General features: G+C 40.4%; 2 protein-coding genes across 14 annotated transcripts in view; one reads left to right on the top strand and one right to left on the bottom strand.

The window, feature by feature from the left end:
• Positions 1 to 18210, top strand: part of LOC124139735 (WASH complex subunit 2A-like) — a 60147-nt gene extending 41937 nt beyond the window's left edge. For 3 of the 13 annotated variants that reach the window (XM_046507040.2, XM_046507038.2, XM_046507035.2), the window contains 16 exons: positions 177 to 274; positions 478 to 577; positions 1088 to 1231; positions 2732 to 2854; positions 4312 to 4446; positions 4706 to 4780; positions 5415 to 5589; positions 6158 to 6309; positions 7549 to 7666; positions 8132 to 8175; positions 9075 to 9134; positions 10186 to 10311; positions 10902 to 11499; positions 12083 to 12171; positions 13831 to 14020; positions 15619 to 18210. In XM_046507040.2, coding sequence (XP_046362996.2) covers positions 177 to 274; positions 478 to 577; positions 1088 to 1231; positions 2732 to 2854; positions 4312 to 4446; positions 4706 to 4780; positions 5415 to 5589; positions 6158 to 6309; positions 7549 to 7666; positions 8132 to 8175; positions 9075 to 9134; positions 10186 to 10311; positions 10902 to 11499; positions 12083 to 12171; positions 13831 to 14020; positions 15619 to 15752 — 2361 coding nt within the window. In that variant the 3' untranslated portion in view covers positions 15753 to 18210. The remainder of the gene's footprint in view (positions 1 to 176; positions 275 to 477; positions 578 to 1087; positions 1232 to 2731; positions 2855 to 4311; positions 4447 to 4705; positions 4781 to 5414; positions 5590 to 6157; positions 6310 to 7548; positions 7667 to 8131; positions 8176 to 9074; positions 9135 to 10185; positions 10312 to 10901; positions 11500 to 12082; positions 12172 to 13830; positions 14021 to 15618) is intronic. The other 10 variants (XR_007222472.1, XR_007222483.1, XR_007222466.1 and 7 more) reach the window with 10 other exon arrangements.
• Positions 16627 to 17646, bottom strand: LOC124139736 (proline-rich extensin-like protein EPR1). Its single transcript, XM_046507041.2, has one exon. The coding sequence runs from the start codon at positions 17644 to 17646 to the stop codon at positions 16627 to 16629; it is 1020 nt and encodes a 339-aa protein (XP_046362997.2).
• Positions 18211 to 18841: the final 631 nt, after the last annotated feature.

Raw genomic sequence — 18841 nt, 5'->3', positions numbered from 1 at the left:
GCAAGGCTAACTGTTGTAGGTAGGTGGCATGTTAACATTATTTGAATGCTATTGACCAGTAAGCAGTAATATGGCAAGAAGTCGAGATCCACTAAAGACATAGGATACGACCAGTAATATTTGTAGTATTATCAAAACAAAACCTAGATACAACTTTTTTGTGCTATTTGTTACAGAAGGGAGACAAAGCAAAGCCGAGGTCCAGCAGCCTGTTTGATGATGATTTAGAAGACGAAGAAGATATGTTCTCGTTCAAGTCAAAACCCAAAGACAGGTGAGTTTTATGGTATTCTTCATGTGAAACACATAACGTAATACTTATTTTACATCTACATATTTTATCCATTACAGCATTATGAAAGAGTCTCTGGCCATGGTTGCCTGTGTCACACATTAAATTGTTATCAGAAACAATCATCACCTCCGATTCACCTATGAGATGTTGTACATGTTGTATGAGATGTGTTGTAATCGTAGCAGTGGAGGCAAGAAGAAGCCTGTTGGTGGGGTGGCACTGTTTGGGGGTGCTGACATTCTGAAGAAGAAGACCGAAACCCCTGCAGAGGAGCCTGCCAAGGTGAGGACAGTGTTCAGGGTGCACATCTATTTGAAAACACCTTGAATTTTTAGGTCTGTCTTGACAAGGTCATGGAACTTATAGTGTTCCATGAATGTTTCTTACCTATTCCCATCTGAATTAAATTACCAAAAAATAGCTTTTTAAGTTTTAAGAATCCCTCTTTCTACCTGTAATAATGTTCATAGAAAACTATTTGTATGTTATCTATTTAGTGTCAGTAACAATAGAGTTAAATGTTTGTGTACGGTTGGATTTGAGAAGTGAAATGTTTGTGTATAGTGGATTTGAGAAGTGCATGTTTGTGTACTGGTGGATTTGAGAAGTGAAATGTTTGTGTACTGGTGGATTTGAGAAGTGAAATGTTTGTGTACTGGTGGATTTGAGAAGTGCATGTTTGTGTACTGGTGGAGTTGAGAAGTGAAATGTTTGTCTACTTGTGGATTTGAGAAGTGAAATGTTTGTCTACTTGTGGATTTGAGAAGTGAAATGTTTGTGTACTTGTGTCAGGCCACCCCTGAGGAAGAGAAGCCGGATGTGAAACCCATACCCCGCAAGTCCACACTGTCATTGTTTGATGAGGATGTCGAAGATGCAGATTTGTTTGGTGCAGCACCAAAACCTAAACCAGCAGCCAGCACTGCCAAGAAAGAGGTACCGTGGTTCTGTCCAGTTTCTTCTGAGACTTTTTGGGTGGAGTGAGTAGGGGTAAAGTGCAGGGCTCCAGGTCATCTGTGGAGCCATTGATTATTTACGCACGCTATCATTCACATCGGGTTATTTGGGTATTCAATATGTTTTTACTCCTGTCGGTCCAGTATTATTGGTATTCTTCCACAAAAGAGTACAATATTCAACGTAATAAGCACCCCCGCTCTAATAAGCGCCCACGGTGACATTTGCTAAGATATTGGCTGGTGAACAATTCCAATTAGCACCCCTTCCGATTGATCAACGTACACAAGACTTATTTATTCGTGTATAATACGCACTCATGTGTTATATGCACCCTTAATTATGGTCAATTAAACTATGGAAAAATATATCTGTCGTACATAAATATTTCAGCATAAATAACAATATTATCCTTCAACTCAGTTTTTTTCACCAAAATAACATTCTAATAAGAGCCCCCTATTTCTAATTTTGAGAGCGCCCTGGGTGCTTATATCGTCGAATACGATATCCTTTTTGTTAAGTTATTCTGCTTAAGATGCTGTTTCAGGGGGCTTCCAGTTTCTATCTGTATGTGTGCTGCCTGAAGTATGTCGCATGTTGCATCAACTCACAACAGTGATATACATGTCTAATTGACAACAGGCCAGACGTAGTGGTATTTTTATGTATTATTCACTGCAGTAAGGTGTGTGATGCCTGTACATGATCAGTAAATATAGATCTGAAAAGGTTTCCAAGTTGAAAAGGATATATTAGGTAATTAAGCAGAGGGATGGTATTTGTTTTTGTTTTTTAATGTTTCTTGCATATTTGTACACACACATATTAACTGGGTAATGGTGATTTATTTTGTGTATTTTATGCACATATACCTGAGCTCTTTGTAGCAAAGTTAAAATGTGACTGTGTAAAAATGAGGGAACTAGGGGTACGTGCATTATGGATGTAAAACATCAGAGCCAAGCAGGCTTAGGGGTTTTCATGCCAGTAGCTGTGTCACTCGGACCTGCAAAAATATTCGTCTTCCTAGAGAACAATACTTGTGAATCGGTGTGATAGTCAGATGTCTGATGTGGCTCTAAATAATAACTCACTCAATTACAGTTATGGGGCCAGTGTGCAGTCTATTGCTTGAGTCTTTGGCTGGTGTGCTGAAGATCTGAGTCCCGTTATGTGAACTTTGTGAAGCTTGTCCTTGATGTTCTCTGTCATGATTTGCTTTGAATATTGCAAGTGCACATACTTACAATACAGACACAAAGGTGAAATGAGAGAGGATGTCTAACTTAACCCAAAGCACACGTCTTGAGGGGAAGTGATGTCACCACACTGTGGGCCAATTTGTTGTACTTCTGAAACATTGTAGCATTGTTTAAATTTCTTTCTGCATTATAGATGATATAGGCTGATTTAGTTGAAATAGAGAATAAACTTTTGTTTAACTGCTAAGAAAATATTTTGTAATCTATCCTACAGCAGAGCAAGCCCAAGGCTGGTGGCAAGAGCCTGTTTGAGGATGAGGATGTTCTGTTTGGTGGGGCCAGTGAGGAGGCACCAGGAGTGGACCTCTTCAGTAAACAGGGACCTCTGGGAGGCTCGGTGAGTAACAATTAACAGGCACTGGGTTAAATCTAATCAGTTAGAGACTGGGAGGCTTGGTGAGTAACAATTAACAGGCACTGGATTAAATCCAATCAGTTAGAGACTGGGAGGCTCGGTGAGTAACAATTAACAGGCACTGGATTAAATCCAATCAGTTAGAGACTGGGAGGCTCGGTGAGTAACAGTTAACAGGCACTGGGTTGGATCCAATCAGTTAGAGACTGGGAGGCTCGGTGAGTAACAATTAACAGGCACTGGGTTAAATCTAATCAGTTAGAGACTGGGAGGCTTGGTGAGTAACAATTACCAGGCACTGGGTTAAATCTAATCAGTTAGAGACTGGGAGGCTCGGTGAGTAACAATTAACAGGCACTGGGTTAAATCTAATCAGTTAGAGACTGGGAGGCTTGGTGAGTAACAATTACCAGGCACTGGGTTAAATCTAATTAGTTAGAGACTGGGAGGCTCGGTGAGTAACAATTAACAGGCACTGGGTTAAATCTAATCAGTTAGAGACTGGGAGGCTCGGTGAGTAACAATTAACAGGCACTGGGTTAAATCTAATCAGTTAGAGACTGGGAGGCTTGGTGAGTAACAATTACCAGGCACTGGGTTAAATCTAATCAGTTAGAGACTGGGAGGCTTGGTGAGTAACAATTACCAGGCACTGGGTTAAATCTAATTAGTTAGAGACTGGGAGGCTCGGTGAGTAACAATTAACAGGCACTGGGTTAAATCTAATCAGTTAGAGACTGGGAGGCTCGGTGAGTAACAATTACCAGGCACTGGGTTAAATCTAATCAGTTAGAGACTGGGAGGCTTGGTGAGTAACAATTAACAGGCACTGGGTTAAATCTAATCAGTTAGAGACTGGGAGGCTTGGTGAGTAACAATTACCAGGCACTGGGTTAAATCTAATCAGTTAGAGACTGGGAGGCTTGGTGAGTAACAATTACCAGGCACTGGGTTAAATCTAATCAGTTAGAGACTGGGAGGCTTGGTGAGTAACAATTAACAGGCACTGGGTTGGATCAATTCAGTAAGAGACCTCTGAGAGGCTCCGTGAGTGTCAATGAGCAGAGGGTTGGATCAGTTCAGTAAACAGGGACCTCAGGAAGGTTCTGCAAGTATCACTAAGCAGGCACTGGGTCTGATTGCCTCAGTAAACAGAGATCATTTGGAGGCTCAGAGAATAACTCAGCATATCCTGAGCAGCTATACATGCAGTCCCCTTTAAAACACCTTTGGAAGTTAGTATTCCACCAAGCATTGTTTCCATGTGTACACAAAAGCTTCATAAGAATGAAATGGTTGACAGTGTGTATAATTAAACACTGGATCCACGCAGTCATCCAATTATCTAACTTTTCTGTGAATGCGGGCAGGGAGGCAAAACTATGATATAATAACTGAACAGCATTGCATATAATCCTGCTACGGGTGATGTGTTGCAGTCTAAAGCTGAACCAGCTACAGCAGCCCCTTCTGCTAAGCCATCAGTGAAAGTTGGAGGGGCCACAACCAAGTCTAGCTCCACAGACCTGTTTGATGATGATGATGATGGCTTATTTGACACCAAGAAAGACAAGGTATGTTTACATTGCAAAAGTATGGACATGGCAAGGGTCAATCGTCATTGAATGTAAATTTGTGATACTGTATACCCTCATTCACATAGATAGATGTTTAACACTGCAGTCAGAAATAGTCCACCTATATCACGGTAGACTGTTGAGAATCATGTTTCAACCAGACAAACCAGTGGTTGATATTATGAGCAAAATCCATGTAAGATGGTATAGTAGACAAGGCAGGAACCTGCTCTAACTCTCCTGTGTTTCCCCCCAGCCCAAGGAGAAGGTGGAGGTAGCTGGGGCCACTACAACAGAGTCATCTGATGCAGGACCACCAGCTGCTGAGGAGGTGGGTTGTACACCAGGGCGAGGGGACAAGGTGCCCAGGCTCTAGACAGGCTTATGGGTGGGGTGCCAGATTTTGGTAACTCGGTAGACTGAAGAAATGTTTCTCTTAGAGATAGGAACAATATATTAAATCATTGATCTGTCTGTAAGCAGGTGCTGACATAATGATTTGGGAGAGGGACTACAAACTTGTCATTGCTTGTATGCAGTCCCTTTTATAGGAATGAAATGTGTCAAAACTAAAACATCACTCAAAATGACAGCCATATGATCGCCTACACCCAAAAAGTTACATAGATGGCAGTGCCAGTAAGGCTTAAAAAAATAATGGAATTGGTTCTCTGGCAATGGCTCATTTGTTCTTAAGTATTGTAGCATTTAACTGCAGGCAGGTGGTATGTTCGAGACGCAGAATATTTAGAGATTTGGATGATATTTTGTTTTAAATGAAAATAAAAACGAAACAAGCGGAAGACTTTATGATGATGCGGGCGGTGTCTGAGAACCAAGACTATTATTTTTTTTAGCCTTATATTGACGAAATTCACTGACAGATTTTGTGTTCTAGATGAATAATAACTTGAAATTTGACTGCAAGTTATGCATGAAACATAATTGAAGTTTGCATGACCCAGGAGGCCAAGCCAGCAGCACCCCCAGCCGTCACCAAGCCCAGGAAACCAGCAGGGGCAGTGTCCATGTTTGGAGGAATGGACCCTTCAGCTCTGCTCAAGAAGAAGAAGAAACCTGTGGAAGAGGAAGAAGACAAACCAGCAGAGCAAGAAAAGAAACCAGAGGAGAAGAAAAAAGGTATTCAGAATAATGTGCGAAAATGTGTTTTAGAAATTTGACATAGCACCCTCTCTGTAATTATTATTGTTGATATTTGTCTGTTGATAGTATAGTTACCATGCAATGTGGCAATGACCTTGCCTCGGTATCACTATTCCTAAAAGATTGCAATAAGGATGTATATCTTACACATGGTGTAATCCTGTGTATTCAAAACCTGACTGTAATAAAATGAATGGGTTTGTGTGCCATTGAAATTCTGCAGAATGATATTTTTGGGCATGGAATCCTCAATAACACTCTGAAATCACAAAAAATGTGTTTTTCCCCTAAATGTGTACCCACCACATGGGATAACATGTTGCAATTGATATCTGGGACTGACAGTTTGTTATAGAGGGGAGGTGGGATTTTGTATGGAAACTAGATATTTTTTCAGCTTCAGCTCCAAAACCATGTATTGTTTCAATTTTTTCAAGCATTTTGGGGGACAATTTAGTTCTTTTTATAAAACCCCAGGCCCCCATCCCCCTTGATATCATATGGTCGGACCCTTACCATCACGTTCTCTCCAACACTGTTGCAGCTGACCCTCTGTTTGGCGATGCCGATGATGGCAAAGGTGGAGCTGACATCTTCACTGTGGTTGCCCCGAAGCCCAAGCCTCCTGCTGCAGCACCCAAGCCAGCAGCATCTCAAGATGAGGACAAGTCAGAAGAGGATTCAAAGGCCCAGCAGGTCTGTAGTTGCTTTGAATGTAGAAAAAAAAAGAAAAAAGCTACTGAGGCTTAAAAAAATAAAAGAATTGGTTCCCAGGCAATGACTTTTGAAAATATAGTACGGGCGGGCTGTTGTTTTTTTTGTGTGTGTTTTGCTTGTTCAAACTAGTATGTAACCGAATATACAGTTGTGTACCATTAACCTTGGAAATGGCCTCTCTACATAGACAAGCATAGACTCCTATTGCTGCCATGACCATAACTCAAGATGCGCAGTAAAGCAGTGCGAATGTAAAGGGAAGTAACTGTGTGCAATATTGGATCACATTGTTTTTAAGTATTAGGATTTTTTATTATTTTGAAAATTGAAATAAAAATGAAATGTGTGGAAGACTTTGTGATGATTCGGGTGATGACTGAGAGCCAAGACTTTTATTTTTTTTAGCCTAATGACGAAAAGGATAAAACAAATTTTAACACCAGTGGATGTTGGCTTTCGGTGCAAGTTTGAATTGTGTTTATTTTGAGTGAATATTTATTATAGCGCCATATTCATCCTTTAATATATGCTCATAATTAAGACAAGCTGTAACAAGAAGATACAGTAAGACACTGTAGATCCTGATGGTAGCATTCCAGGTGATTACAAACTGTCTGGATTAACAAATCAGAAGTCAGCAGTAATGACCTATAAATTTACAGATAGAGGTTCCCATCAGTAAGTGTTCTTGACAAACTGGATGTCAGTGGACTTAGTTTAACCATTGCATAAAGCTTCCTCATGGAAATAGTACAATCGCAACAAATTTATAAACATAACACATAATAGAATAATTACAGATTTAGACAGACGGACAGATTCAACCAACTGCATATCGTATTGTACATGACTATCTAAACGTCTGCAGGGACAGACAATGAAAATTTCTGTATACACCCAACAGAGACAGAAATATATGTACATTCATTGTTTTCTGTGTCTCAACAAGAGAGATGTTATCAGTTTTAACAAGAGAGATGTTATCAGTTATAACAGGAGAGATGTTATCAGTTATAACAGGAGAGAAGGTATCAGTTAGAAATATAGGTCTGTGTCAGCTCTGTGGTGAGAAGTGTGTCTACCAGTAGCTGTGAGACAATATACACAATGTTAAAGTGATGCCAGGTTAGACAGAGTGCAGTTTACCACATTCCATTTACCATTGATTGTCTGTGGTTTCTCCGACCTAGCTTGAGAGTGTTGTAAATGACCTTCCAGGAGGCTCCCAAGCCCACCCGTCCTAAGCTGGCTGGTGCGGTGTCCATGTTTGGAGGGATGGACCCAGGAGGTTGGTCTGGTCAGAAGAAGATGATGCCCACCAGGCAGATCTCTGAGGGTGAGAGGAGGACATCTAGAGAAGGTCTAGAGAAGTAGAAAACTTCTCACACCTGAATGTCACACAGGTTCCACATAGAGACACTTGCCAACAAACTCTCACACTCTTAGTAGTTGTTGCAAGAAACTGTTTTATTTTTAAATACATTTGAATTTGTTAATTAATATTTGTAAGACAATGATCGACAAAATGATAATGTTCAATACTTGACAGATCCTTTTTAACTCAAATAACACTTTATACAGTACTTGCAGGCCAGGGGCCTTTTTGTACCAACTTTAAACAATTTAGATGCAAACATATTTGTTTTGTTTTGTAAAAATCATTAATGTTGCTAATGAAGATGTCGCGATTAGTAATTAAGTTGCTCCAATAATTAAAATTCATTCAGGGCAGTCTTAGAAATTAAGATAAAATGCACTCACTAATTCAGTAATCCAAGTGAGTTATCTCCCTTTCTTCCAGATAACAAAGTGCCACTGCCTCCAGATCTTCCTGACGTCGACCAGGTGAGCTTCAGTCATGTTCCATGCTTCTGCTGAGTTTGTTTTAATTGTAGTTATTTCTGTTGCTTCTTTAAAAAAAGTATTTAGACAGCTTTCCATGCTTTCAGACGGGAGTCGACTCTAAAATACTGGCAGCAACATTTATTGATTAATTTTTTGGCGTCAGGCTTTAGCTTAAATACTAAATTTATAGTAAGAAAGTCATTTGATGTTTAGCTTGAGGCTTGTTTTGCATGTGCCGTGATGTGATGTGATAGGAATTTGAGGAGAAGTGTTTGAAGTGCATTGCATATTTAGTCAACAAATTAAAGGGACTCTTGTTACATTTTATACAAAGAGATAATTTATTAGACATTTTAAGAAATACATTTAGATTGCCCCATACCAGTCACTTGAAGCTTCAGGATTTAATGACAAGATATTTACTAAAATCTGAAACATCTATTCCCTAGTGTTCATGTTTAAAATGATACCAAATTTGCACCATATCGACCATGTTTAATAGCTGAACCTGAAAGCAGGACTCGATACAGACCAGTTGGCAGCCGAGCAAGTCCGATTCAAACGATTCAAACTATTCTAACGATTCTAACGATTCAAACGTCACTTTGATTCACCACCTCACATTTTATTGTGCATATTTCTCCAACAATTTATAATCACATTAATTACCCAGAGATAATGTCAGATTCACAGATTGCACTATTGTCTGGACCTGGAATAGGCATCAGGACAATCAGTGTGGTCCATCTCAGATATTGCAGTAAATTAGAATGACTTTCTGTATGCTGTGTTGTGGCATCTGCTTGTGGTTCACTGCTAGACAATTGCCAGACTGATACTGTTGGCTGCTTGGTAGCCTGGCTTGGTATCTGGTGTCACATTTGTCCCTCTGTCTGTAGCCTGCAGCCTCTAGTTCAGCTCCTGGTAAAAAACGTCCTGGAAAAATAGGGAAACTTCAGGTAGGTGTTCCTTTGATGTGAGTTTTAGTTCCAGTCTGTACAACCTTTAATTGATATAGGATTCAGTGGACTCTAAGCCAGGCCTACCAAGAAAACCAGCTGAGAGCAAGCAAATTATTGAATCTGTACACACTTTAAATAGAAATAGCCACACAAATTACAAGAAAGACCCAATCCCAATAAAGTGTGTGAGGTAATGATTAAAACCTGACATATTTTCAATGAAACCATGCAAATTGTGCAGATTACTGAAACTGAGTGCGCATGCACTCGGTGCATTGCAGTCTCCAATGGAAATGTGGTAGAGTTTAATCATTATGATGCACACTTTATGGGGATTGTGTCTTGTGTGGCCATTTCTAGTTCATGCAGATTCCATAGTTTGGTTGCTCTCTGCTGGTTTTCTTTGGTAAGCCTGTAAGCTAAGAAACTCTTCTATGTTGCTTTAAATACCATTCCTGCCTACATTAACTGTGTTGGATAGAAACATTGTGATCATATGAATATATTTATGACTGAATATTGGTAATGATGATTATATGGACTGGTTGATCAATACTCTGACTATTGACAGCACATCACAGGTCAATACACACCATAGAAGCCTTTTCCATGCATATTGGGGTAAAGAAACAAGTCATAGCTAAATTTTCTTCCAACTGCTGTACATCTTGTGAGTGATGTGTGAAGGGTGTATTAATGAATGATGTACAAGGTGTAGTTTGTTTTCATTTCCTTCAATAGACACAGGGCACAGTGATTATACAATTGTATTATTCATATTTATGATTGATATGTGCAGGGTGCATTACAGAGACGATGCATGTGCAGTGTGTATTTGTGAATGACATTTGCTGGATATATTTATCAGAATATATGTTCTGGGTGTGTTTATGAATTCTGTATGAAGTTTATATTTTTGAATGATGTGTGCAGTATGTATTGATATGATATATGCAGGGTGTATATATGAGCTGATCTGTGTAGCTCCACGTGTTTTGTATGTCTATAACAGATGAGGTGCGTGTCATGTATATGTTTGGTATGGCAGGGAGGTCTCGGTATCAACCCCGCTGCGTTACTTCCGGGGGCAGCGCCGCCTCGGGCAGCAGAGAATCAACTAGCTGTGGGCTTCAGCGAACCACCGGAGACTACAGTGCTACCTAGTGCTTCAAAGGTAATAGAACCCTGGTGGATAGAACAGGTCCTCAGCTTACAATTGTATGCCATAACAGGCAACTAAATGGGATTAGGGGGTCAGGCTCTGTGACTTGCCTGATCGTCATGGTGCTGTGCTCATAATATCAATCATTGGTTTTTGTGGTCCAGACTTGATTATTTACAGGCAGCTGTTATAAAGTTGGAATTTTGCTGACTGTGTCTTGAAACAACAAACAAATCAGTCTTCATGTGAAGCCAAATTGGTAGTTTGACATTGTGATTTAATGTGTCAGTTCATAATATTGACAGTCGTATTAACTTATATGATATCCTTTTTCTTGCCTTGAATAGGTTAAGGATTCAATACGTGTTTTTATTCTTTAGGTTTAGGATAAATAAGTCCCTGTGGATGTTAAAATTTGATGAATGGTATTGAGTGCATTATCTTTTCAACTAGACATATTTATAAATGGTTCAAGGGGAGGTGGGGTAGCCTCATGGTTAAAGCGTTGGCTTGTCTTGCTGAAAGCCCTTGTTCATTTCCCCACATGGGTACAGTGTGTTATTAGGTTGTATGAATTAAGCTGTGTCAAACTTCTTCTTTAGGACCGAGTGAGGATTATCACCAGACGCAGGCCCCAGAGTCGAAAGGCTCGGCACTCTGCCGCCCTCTCAGGTGTTTTTGATGACTTCTCCCCAACTATGTCACCAACATCCCCAACAGAACCCAACCCCATTGCTCAAATTGATGGCAAGGATTCCAGCCCTCCAAAAACTGAGACTCGATCAGATTTATTTGGAAATGATGACATTCTTGGAGACTCCTCCAAATCAGCTCCAGTGTTAACGGAGGACAAATCTGGTGATAAGGATTTGTTTAGTGATGGACTATTTACCAAGAGTGGTAGCACAAAGCCATCAGACTCTGTAGATGGACTCTTTGAGTCTTCAGGGAAAAGTGAGAAGAAGGCCCCTGTAGCTGCTGCTGATCTGTTTCCCTCCAAGCCTTCATCAGTGAGTGGACAGGAAAAGAAGGTGACACCAGTTGATAATGAGGAAGACTTGTTCGCATCAACACCTAAGCCATCTAAGCCAGCAGATAAAGAATCCAAGACCGACAGTAGTAGCAAGAAGGAAGAGAAGAAAGCCAAGGTTGTGGATGACGACGACATCTTTGCTGATGCCAGTATTAACAAGAAAAAAGGTAGATTAGGTTCACATGTTTAATGTAATGATTGTTGTCACTTAGCTGTACATAGGGCACATCTAGGAAGTTTCATCACTCTCAATCACAGATTTATTTATCTTTTTAGAAATGTGGGTATAGAATTCATGACTCTGTCTCGTCTTATATTCGTCATTAGGGCCATGATATGTCCCTAATCCAGTCAACCATGTCAGGACCCTGTGGGGATTCCGGGTTGGAGTAGGTCCACAGAAAACCTATGGTGGTCGTAAGAGGCGATCAAATGGATCAGGTGGTCAGATTTGGTGACTTGGTTGATTGCATGTCATCAACGTTGTTCTTAATATCAGTCACTTGATTGTCTGGACCAGACAGTTATTTTAAAGGCTGCTGTCATATAGCTGGAATATTGCTGAGTGTGACGTTAAACAACAAACAACCATGTCAGGATAAGTTGGGTGTAGTTTCAAATCCCAGATTGTTTCATGATCACTGATGTGTCATACCCATGGGTTTCACCAAAGTGGTAAGCATCTTACTGCAACTCACTCACTACTTCACCTACACACTGTGTGACATGAGGTTAATCTTCTCCTTTAAGAATCAAAGAAACCTCCTGCTGAGTCCAGTGATGACATATTTGGAGACAGTTCAGCATCCAAGAAACCCTCCCAGAAACCGGCTCCGGGGGTGAGTGGAGCTTGGCCAACATATTCCACATGACCACTGTCTTTAATAACTACTGACAAATAATTACCTGATAGGCATTCTCTGCACAGTGGCTTAAACACCAAAAGGTTTTTAAGGGAAATTTAGAAATTGTGTATGTTGGTAGACATGCTGGTGTCTTACCTTGTTTACTACCCTTGGTATCCAATGTTAATTTATCCCTAGAATACTTTAATAAATGGATGTTGAAAAAGTACATTCTACCCATGTGTGTTTAATGGATTGAATCATGAGATGGTACCGTATATGAACGCGTACATGCCGAATTTTGAGGACCAGAAAAAAGATTCTGTAGAAAGGGGTCTGCTTATCCACGGGATACACTTTCATGATAGTATTTTTCAGATAGTGATCTGTCAGAAACATCGCCTGAATGACGGTCCGATAGATTACAACTTCCCGAAAGTTTGGAAGTTGCCACGACTAGAGCCATTATTGTTATAAATTATCAATAAAGTTATTATTATACACCAATGTTGTCATTATTAAAAAAATGTTATGCATGTTACTACTTCCGATAATAAGTTTTCAATTGAATGTTCAAAGTTTATCGTTCTTCATGAACTCCACAATCTTTACATGTAACAATGTATGTAATTCACAGCTATAATATATAATCTACAGATGAAATCGCCAGTAGCTATTACGTACGTTTTGCAAAGTTCATAAATTGATAGTGAACAAATGTCTACCTTTATTGAAAGAGGCAAATAAACAACTGTATCGGCGAGTTATTCCGTTAGCCATTTGCAAAAACATGTGATCAGCTGTTTCCTGTGACGTCACAAACGGTGACCACTGTGATTGCTTCCTGTTGTTTAAAAAGCAACACGGTACACAAGGAAATGAGCACTGATAATAACGGGCCGATTGGTATTGTCATGTTGTTTACACAAACATTTTCAAGTTGTGGGTGCTTAGCGATCGTGTTGGGAGTAGGGGCTTAATTCCTTTGTTTTCGAGAGATTAGTTTAATAAACTGGAGAAGCCTGTGAGTAAGTGATGGTCATTCAATGTGTTCATAGTATGATAGTTTATTTAATTCAATTGGATTAACATACAATAGTGGTGTAAAGGGGGTTATAAAAGTTGGTATATTTTAACTGACTGACAATCTCATCACGAGTTTTAAAACGAAAACGCCATGCTTACGATGCTGAATTCAAACTGCGAGTCTTCGCTCTAGCTGACATATTTTCTCACGGGTTCATAATTCTATATAGACCGATTCGTTGTTGATGGCAACATATAACGATCATTATGAGATTAAAAAAACCCAAGAGGAACAGCTTCCCACAAGTGGATGACTGGTTTGTTAAATCTTTATTAGAAATAATAATGACTTTTTCAATATATTACAACGTTTTCCATGTTATACATTTTAATATCTGCGAGTACCGGCACATGTCTTGCAGTCCGACTTCACAGTGTTTTTTGCCTTTCACTTCCTGGTTCGGCTTATCTGCGGGTCATATCATTTTCTCTCGTATTTCAATGGTCAAGTTAGCACCTCGGCTTATCTACGGGATCGGCTTATCCGCGGTCATATACGGTATGTGGATTATTCTAAAGAACAAATGTTATTTACCTAACAACTAATGTGTTTGTGTGTTATGCTAGAATGAGGAAGACATCTTTGCTACATCAGCACCAGCAGAGAAGAGGAGGCCGAAAAAAGCCAGTGTGAAGGACGAGGCCCTATTCAAGGATGAGACCGACATCTTTGCTGACATTCCCGCCTCCAAGCCCAAGGAGCCCAAGAAGAAGAAGAAGACGACCGAGAAGAAGAGCATATTCAAGGATGATATAGGTGAGAAGGATATCAGTCCTCTGAAACCTATCGGTCCTCATTGAACAGTATTCAAACACATCTCAGTAACAGCTCATACCTCGGTAACACATCAGTCTTTAACAACCCATCAGTCCTCAGTAGCCCATCAGTCCTCAGTAACCCATCAGTCTTCAGGAACCCATTAGTCTTCAGGAACCCATTAGTCTTTAGGAACCCATCAGTCCTTGGTAACCAATCAGTCTTCAGTAACTCATCAGTCTTCAGTAACAGCTGATACCTCGGTAACCCATCAGTCTTCAGTAACTCATCAGTCTTCAGTAACAGCTCATACCTCGGTAACCCATCAGTCTTCAGTTACCCAACAGTCCTTGGTAACCCATCAGTCTTCAGTAACCCATCAGACTTCAGTAACAGCTGATACCTCGGTAACCCATCAGTCCTTGGTAACCCATCAGTCTTCAGTAACAGCTGATACCTCGGTAACCCATCAGTCTTCAGTAACCCATCAGTCTTCAGTAACCCATCAATCCTCAATATCCGTCAGCCCATAGTACCGTATATCGCTGTGTATAAGGCGACCCCACGTATAAGACGACCCCCCTGTACACGCCTTAAAAATCAACCCAAAATCCTATACTCCGTGTATAAGGCGACCGGGAATGAAACATATCACAAGTCTGACTGATATAGAAGATTAACGTGCGCTTTCGGACTGTAGCGTATTTCGCACACGGACATCAGAAGTTAGTTAGTTACTTTGGAGATTTAACATGCGCTTTCCGACTGATGCGTATTTCGCACACATCACAAGTGCGCACACAAACCTTATATATGCAATAAAAATATGTTTATCTTGCGTTGTTTTTTTTCTACAACGATAGGTCGCGTGTGTAACTCCAGCACACGTCGCCATTTTGTGTTTACACGGTACGACACCAAATTGGGGCCCGTAAAATAAAATTCATTTATGAAGTAATAACATATAAGAGACAATGGTGAGTAATTTAATCGCCAATTAACTATGTTGTAACTAACTAGGCTTATGTTTGCTTCACATTCAGCGTGTTTATTCCACAATCACTTGTACACACCGTCTCCAACACTTGTTAATACAACTGTAAAAACAGCGGGAATTGATTTCAGCTTCACCGGTTATCACATGTTAGGTCACATGTGCAATATGCAAATGCTTACCGGTACTTCCGGCTCTCTACTCGCGGATGTTGATTGTTTTACCGTGTCAATCTGCATCGAGGCGAGGGTCATTTCAACTTTATTTGCAGAAATTATTAAACTTTATTCAAGGAAAAGAGATACAAATCATGTTTATGTATGGAAATAGTTATTGGAACAGTTATTGAGGACGAAATGCGAAGTTTTATTGTCAAATGCTGGGCTGGCTATCGGACGCCGGTTGACATCGCCAGTGGGAAAAAATGTGAGATCTTCGACTCCGTGTATAAGACGACCCCCCTTCTTAGCCCCCTTATTTTAGGTACGAAAAACTCGCCTTATACACAGCGATATACGGTAACCTATCAGTCTTCAATAACCCATCAGTCATTAGTCCTTAATAACACATCAGTCCTCGGCAACTGCTCTCCTTCCTGTTTCAGATGACATCTTTGCAGACTCCTCCCCAGTGTCGACCAAGTCTAAGAAGGATACCAAGAAAAAGACAAAAGATACAGGAAAGCCCAGTGATGATGATGTTGACATATTTGAAGACCCCCTTGGGGGAGCCAAGTGATGGCATCAACATGAGTGATGGATACATTGTTATATTATGTTATCATTTGTATAGTAAGATTATTTTGTACAGATTAGGTTGTTTTTATGCGGGTCAGACAGGAAAGTACAAGAAGAAAATACAAAAACAATATTTTACAAACACATGTACAGAGATATTTCGTTGTTATGAGACTGACCCCCTTCCCCTAAAAAAGAATGAACAAGTTGAAATGCTAATGTGTATTAAATGTTTATAGGAACCATGATTATTCTGTCCCTTACCAGTCTCTTTGAAGGCCATACTGCACACTGAAATACTCTGCATTGAAGTATTAATGCCCATACACATTTGTCAGCAGAGATCCTTTGATATCCAAAATGCCAAGGTGACCTGGTGCACTTTTTTCAACTGAACTATCTCTACAGAAAATGAGTTTCATGCTGGTCGATTGTAGTGTGTTTCTTATTTCTAAATTATTTGACAACATTTGTAGTTTATGGAAGAACTTCTATCATCTTGATTTAGATTTTTGTAAGAACTAAACTACATAAGAAAGAGCATTTATGTATCTCAACTTTATATGAGGACCTCCACCTTTTGGGGGATATACTTACTTCTTCATCACCCGATATACTTCGAAATGTTGTGTTCCTCATAATAAAGAAGTTGACATACATAAATTCTTCTTCATTATTTGTATCACTTCGAAAGGCCATTCAAAGACTTGTGAGTTACATGTACATGTATTTAGTTCCTGTTGTGTTTTTCATCAAATCATGCATGTGAAATTGATCAGAGTGGATGAAGGTTTAAATCTTTCTGACAGGCAGTAAATGGTGTCATTTACAGATGTCTATGCTTCATGTTACTGCTAATTCTTACAATCCAATCATTAGTTATGGTTTCCATGTTGTGTATCTGCTAGATGAACAGATGATGGGGTGAATGCATCTTCTGAAACACTAGAGGAAATGATTTGCCCAAGACAGCAGGGCAGGAAGTGTACCCTTGTTGTTTTTTGTTTAATGCCACACTCAACAGTATTCCATCGACATGACAACAGTCTGTAAATAATCGAGTGTGGACCAGACAGTCCAGTGGTTGACATCATGAACATCATATCAACTGGAACAGGATGTGTTAGCACTTGGACAGGAGGTGTATCCTGTGGAATAGGAGATATGTCCACTGGGACAGGAGATGTGTGCACTGGGACAGGAGGTGTATCCACTTGGACAGGAGGTGTATCCACTGGGACAGGAGGTGTATCCACAAGGACAGGAGGTGTATCCACTGGGACAGGAGATATGTCCACTGGGACAGGAGGTGTATCCACTGGGACAGGAGGTGTATCCACTGGGACAGGAGATATGTCCACTGGGACAGGAGGTGTATCCACTGGGACAGGAGGTGTATCCACTGGGACAGGAGGTGTATCCACTGGGACAGGAGGTGTATCCACTGGGACAGGAGGTGTATCCACTGGGACCGGAGAAATGTCCACTGGGACAGGAGGTGTATCCACTGGGACAGGAGGTGTATCCACTGGGACAGGAGATATGTCCACTGGGACAGGAGGCGTATCCACTGGGACAGGAGGTGTATCCTCTGGGACAGGAGGTGTATCCACTGGGACAGGAGGTGTATCCACTGGGACAGGAGATGTGTGCACTGGGACAGGAGGTGTATCCACTGGGACAGGAGGTGTATCCACTGGGACAGGAGGTGTATCCACGGGGACAAGAGGTGTATCCACTGGGACAGGACGTGTATCCACTTGGACAGAAGGTGTATCCACTGGGACAGGACGTGTATCCACTGGGACAGGACGTGTATCCACTGGGACAGAAGGTGTATCCACTGGGAGAGAAGGTGTGTTCATCAGGGCACAGGTTTGTTGACCAGCATGCATCTCTGATCAGAATAACTGTGAGACATGTTTCGGCAGGAGAAAGTTGCTCTGTGACTTGGACAAAGATCATGAGGAGAAATATGGAGACTTTCTGTGTTTGGCATTGATGGTGTCTTGTTTTAAACTTAACATATAGTGGTTTCAACATAATAAACTTGTTAAGAATAGTTGTATTCAATTATAACAAGTTGTGTGGTGCTATTATCAGGTAGATTCGTATCAAGCGAATATACCTTCAAGCTTTGCAATGAAGCTGGCATGGACAGACTGTATAATTGTTTGGGGGTTGAAATGGAAAAATAAGTGTTACATATATAAGTAATTGTATACACACATCCAACCCTGTGAGCAAAAAAAAAATATGTGGCTCTGTGGAATATTACCTCAGAATTCGAGATTTATCATCAAGACTGATTTGAGTTGTAAGATGTGCACAAATACTGTTGGTCTTGAAGGATTATTATGGAAGGTAATCTTATGACCGGTAAATACATAACAGAACAATTAATGCTGTATATCTGATCTATAAGAGACATTGAGTGCAATAAATGCCTTTATATGATACCCTTTGTTATTGTTTGATCTCAAGCAGCAGACTGACTCTGTAGTGTGGTGGATCAAACATCTGCCCGGAGAGCGGGAAGTCAGTGGTTCGGTCCCTGACCATGTCATACCAAATGATGTTAAAATAGGGTACTTACCTGGCCCCCTCTCTATCAGCTCCAAGATACCTATGTAATGAATGTGCACAATACAAGTTTACTACTCAAAAGAAGTTAACGACCACCCGATTCTTTCATAGGACTATACTTAATCTGTCATGCCATGTACATAACTATAGTACAGTAAACTACGGTTATTACAAACTCGAAGGGACCACTAATTTTAGTTCGTAATAACCGTAGTTTGTTATAAGCATATATACAGCATGTATGCAACAAATGGTCAGGGCTAAAAAATAAGTTCATTTTATTGGTCAGTTTGTTATAAGTGTGTTCGTTATAAAGGTAATTTACGGTAATATGAAAGATGTGGATAGTTTGTTAGATCAGGCTGTTAATGAGCACCTAGTTGTGTTGCAGCTTCACAGGAGACTAAGCTCTGTAGCAGCTGTATACCAGCAACAAGAGATGCCTGGTTAGAGACTACTATCCACAGGCTTCTCATTGTGTAGTGGTTCCCCTTGTGCATATCC

Source organism: Haliotis rufescens, unplaced genomic scaffold (assembly GCF_023055435.1).
Source record: "Haliotis rufescens isolate VD_foot unplaced genomic scaffold, xgHalRufe1.0.p SCAF_1, whole genome shotgun sequence".
Lineage (NCBI taxonomy): Eukaryota > Metazoa > Mollusca > Gastropoda > Lepetellida > Haliotidae > Haliotis > Haliotis rufescens.
This window is presented reverse-complemented; position numbering and strand designations above follow the sequence as displayed.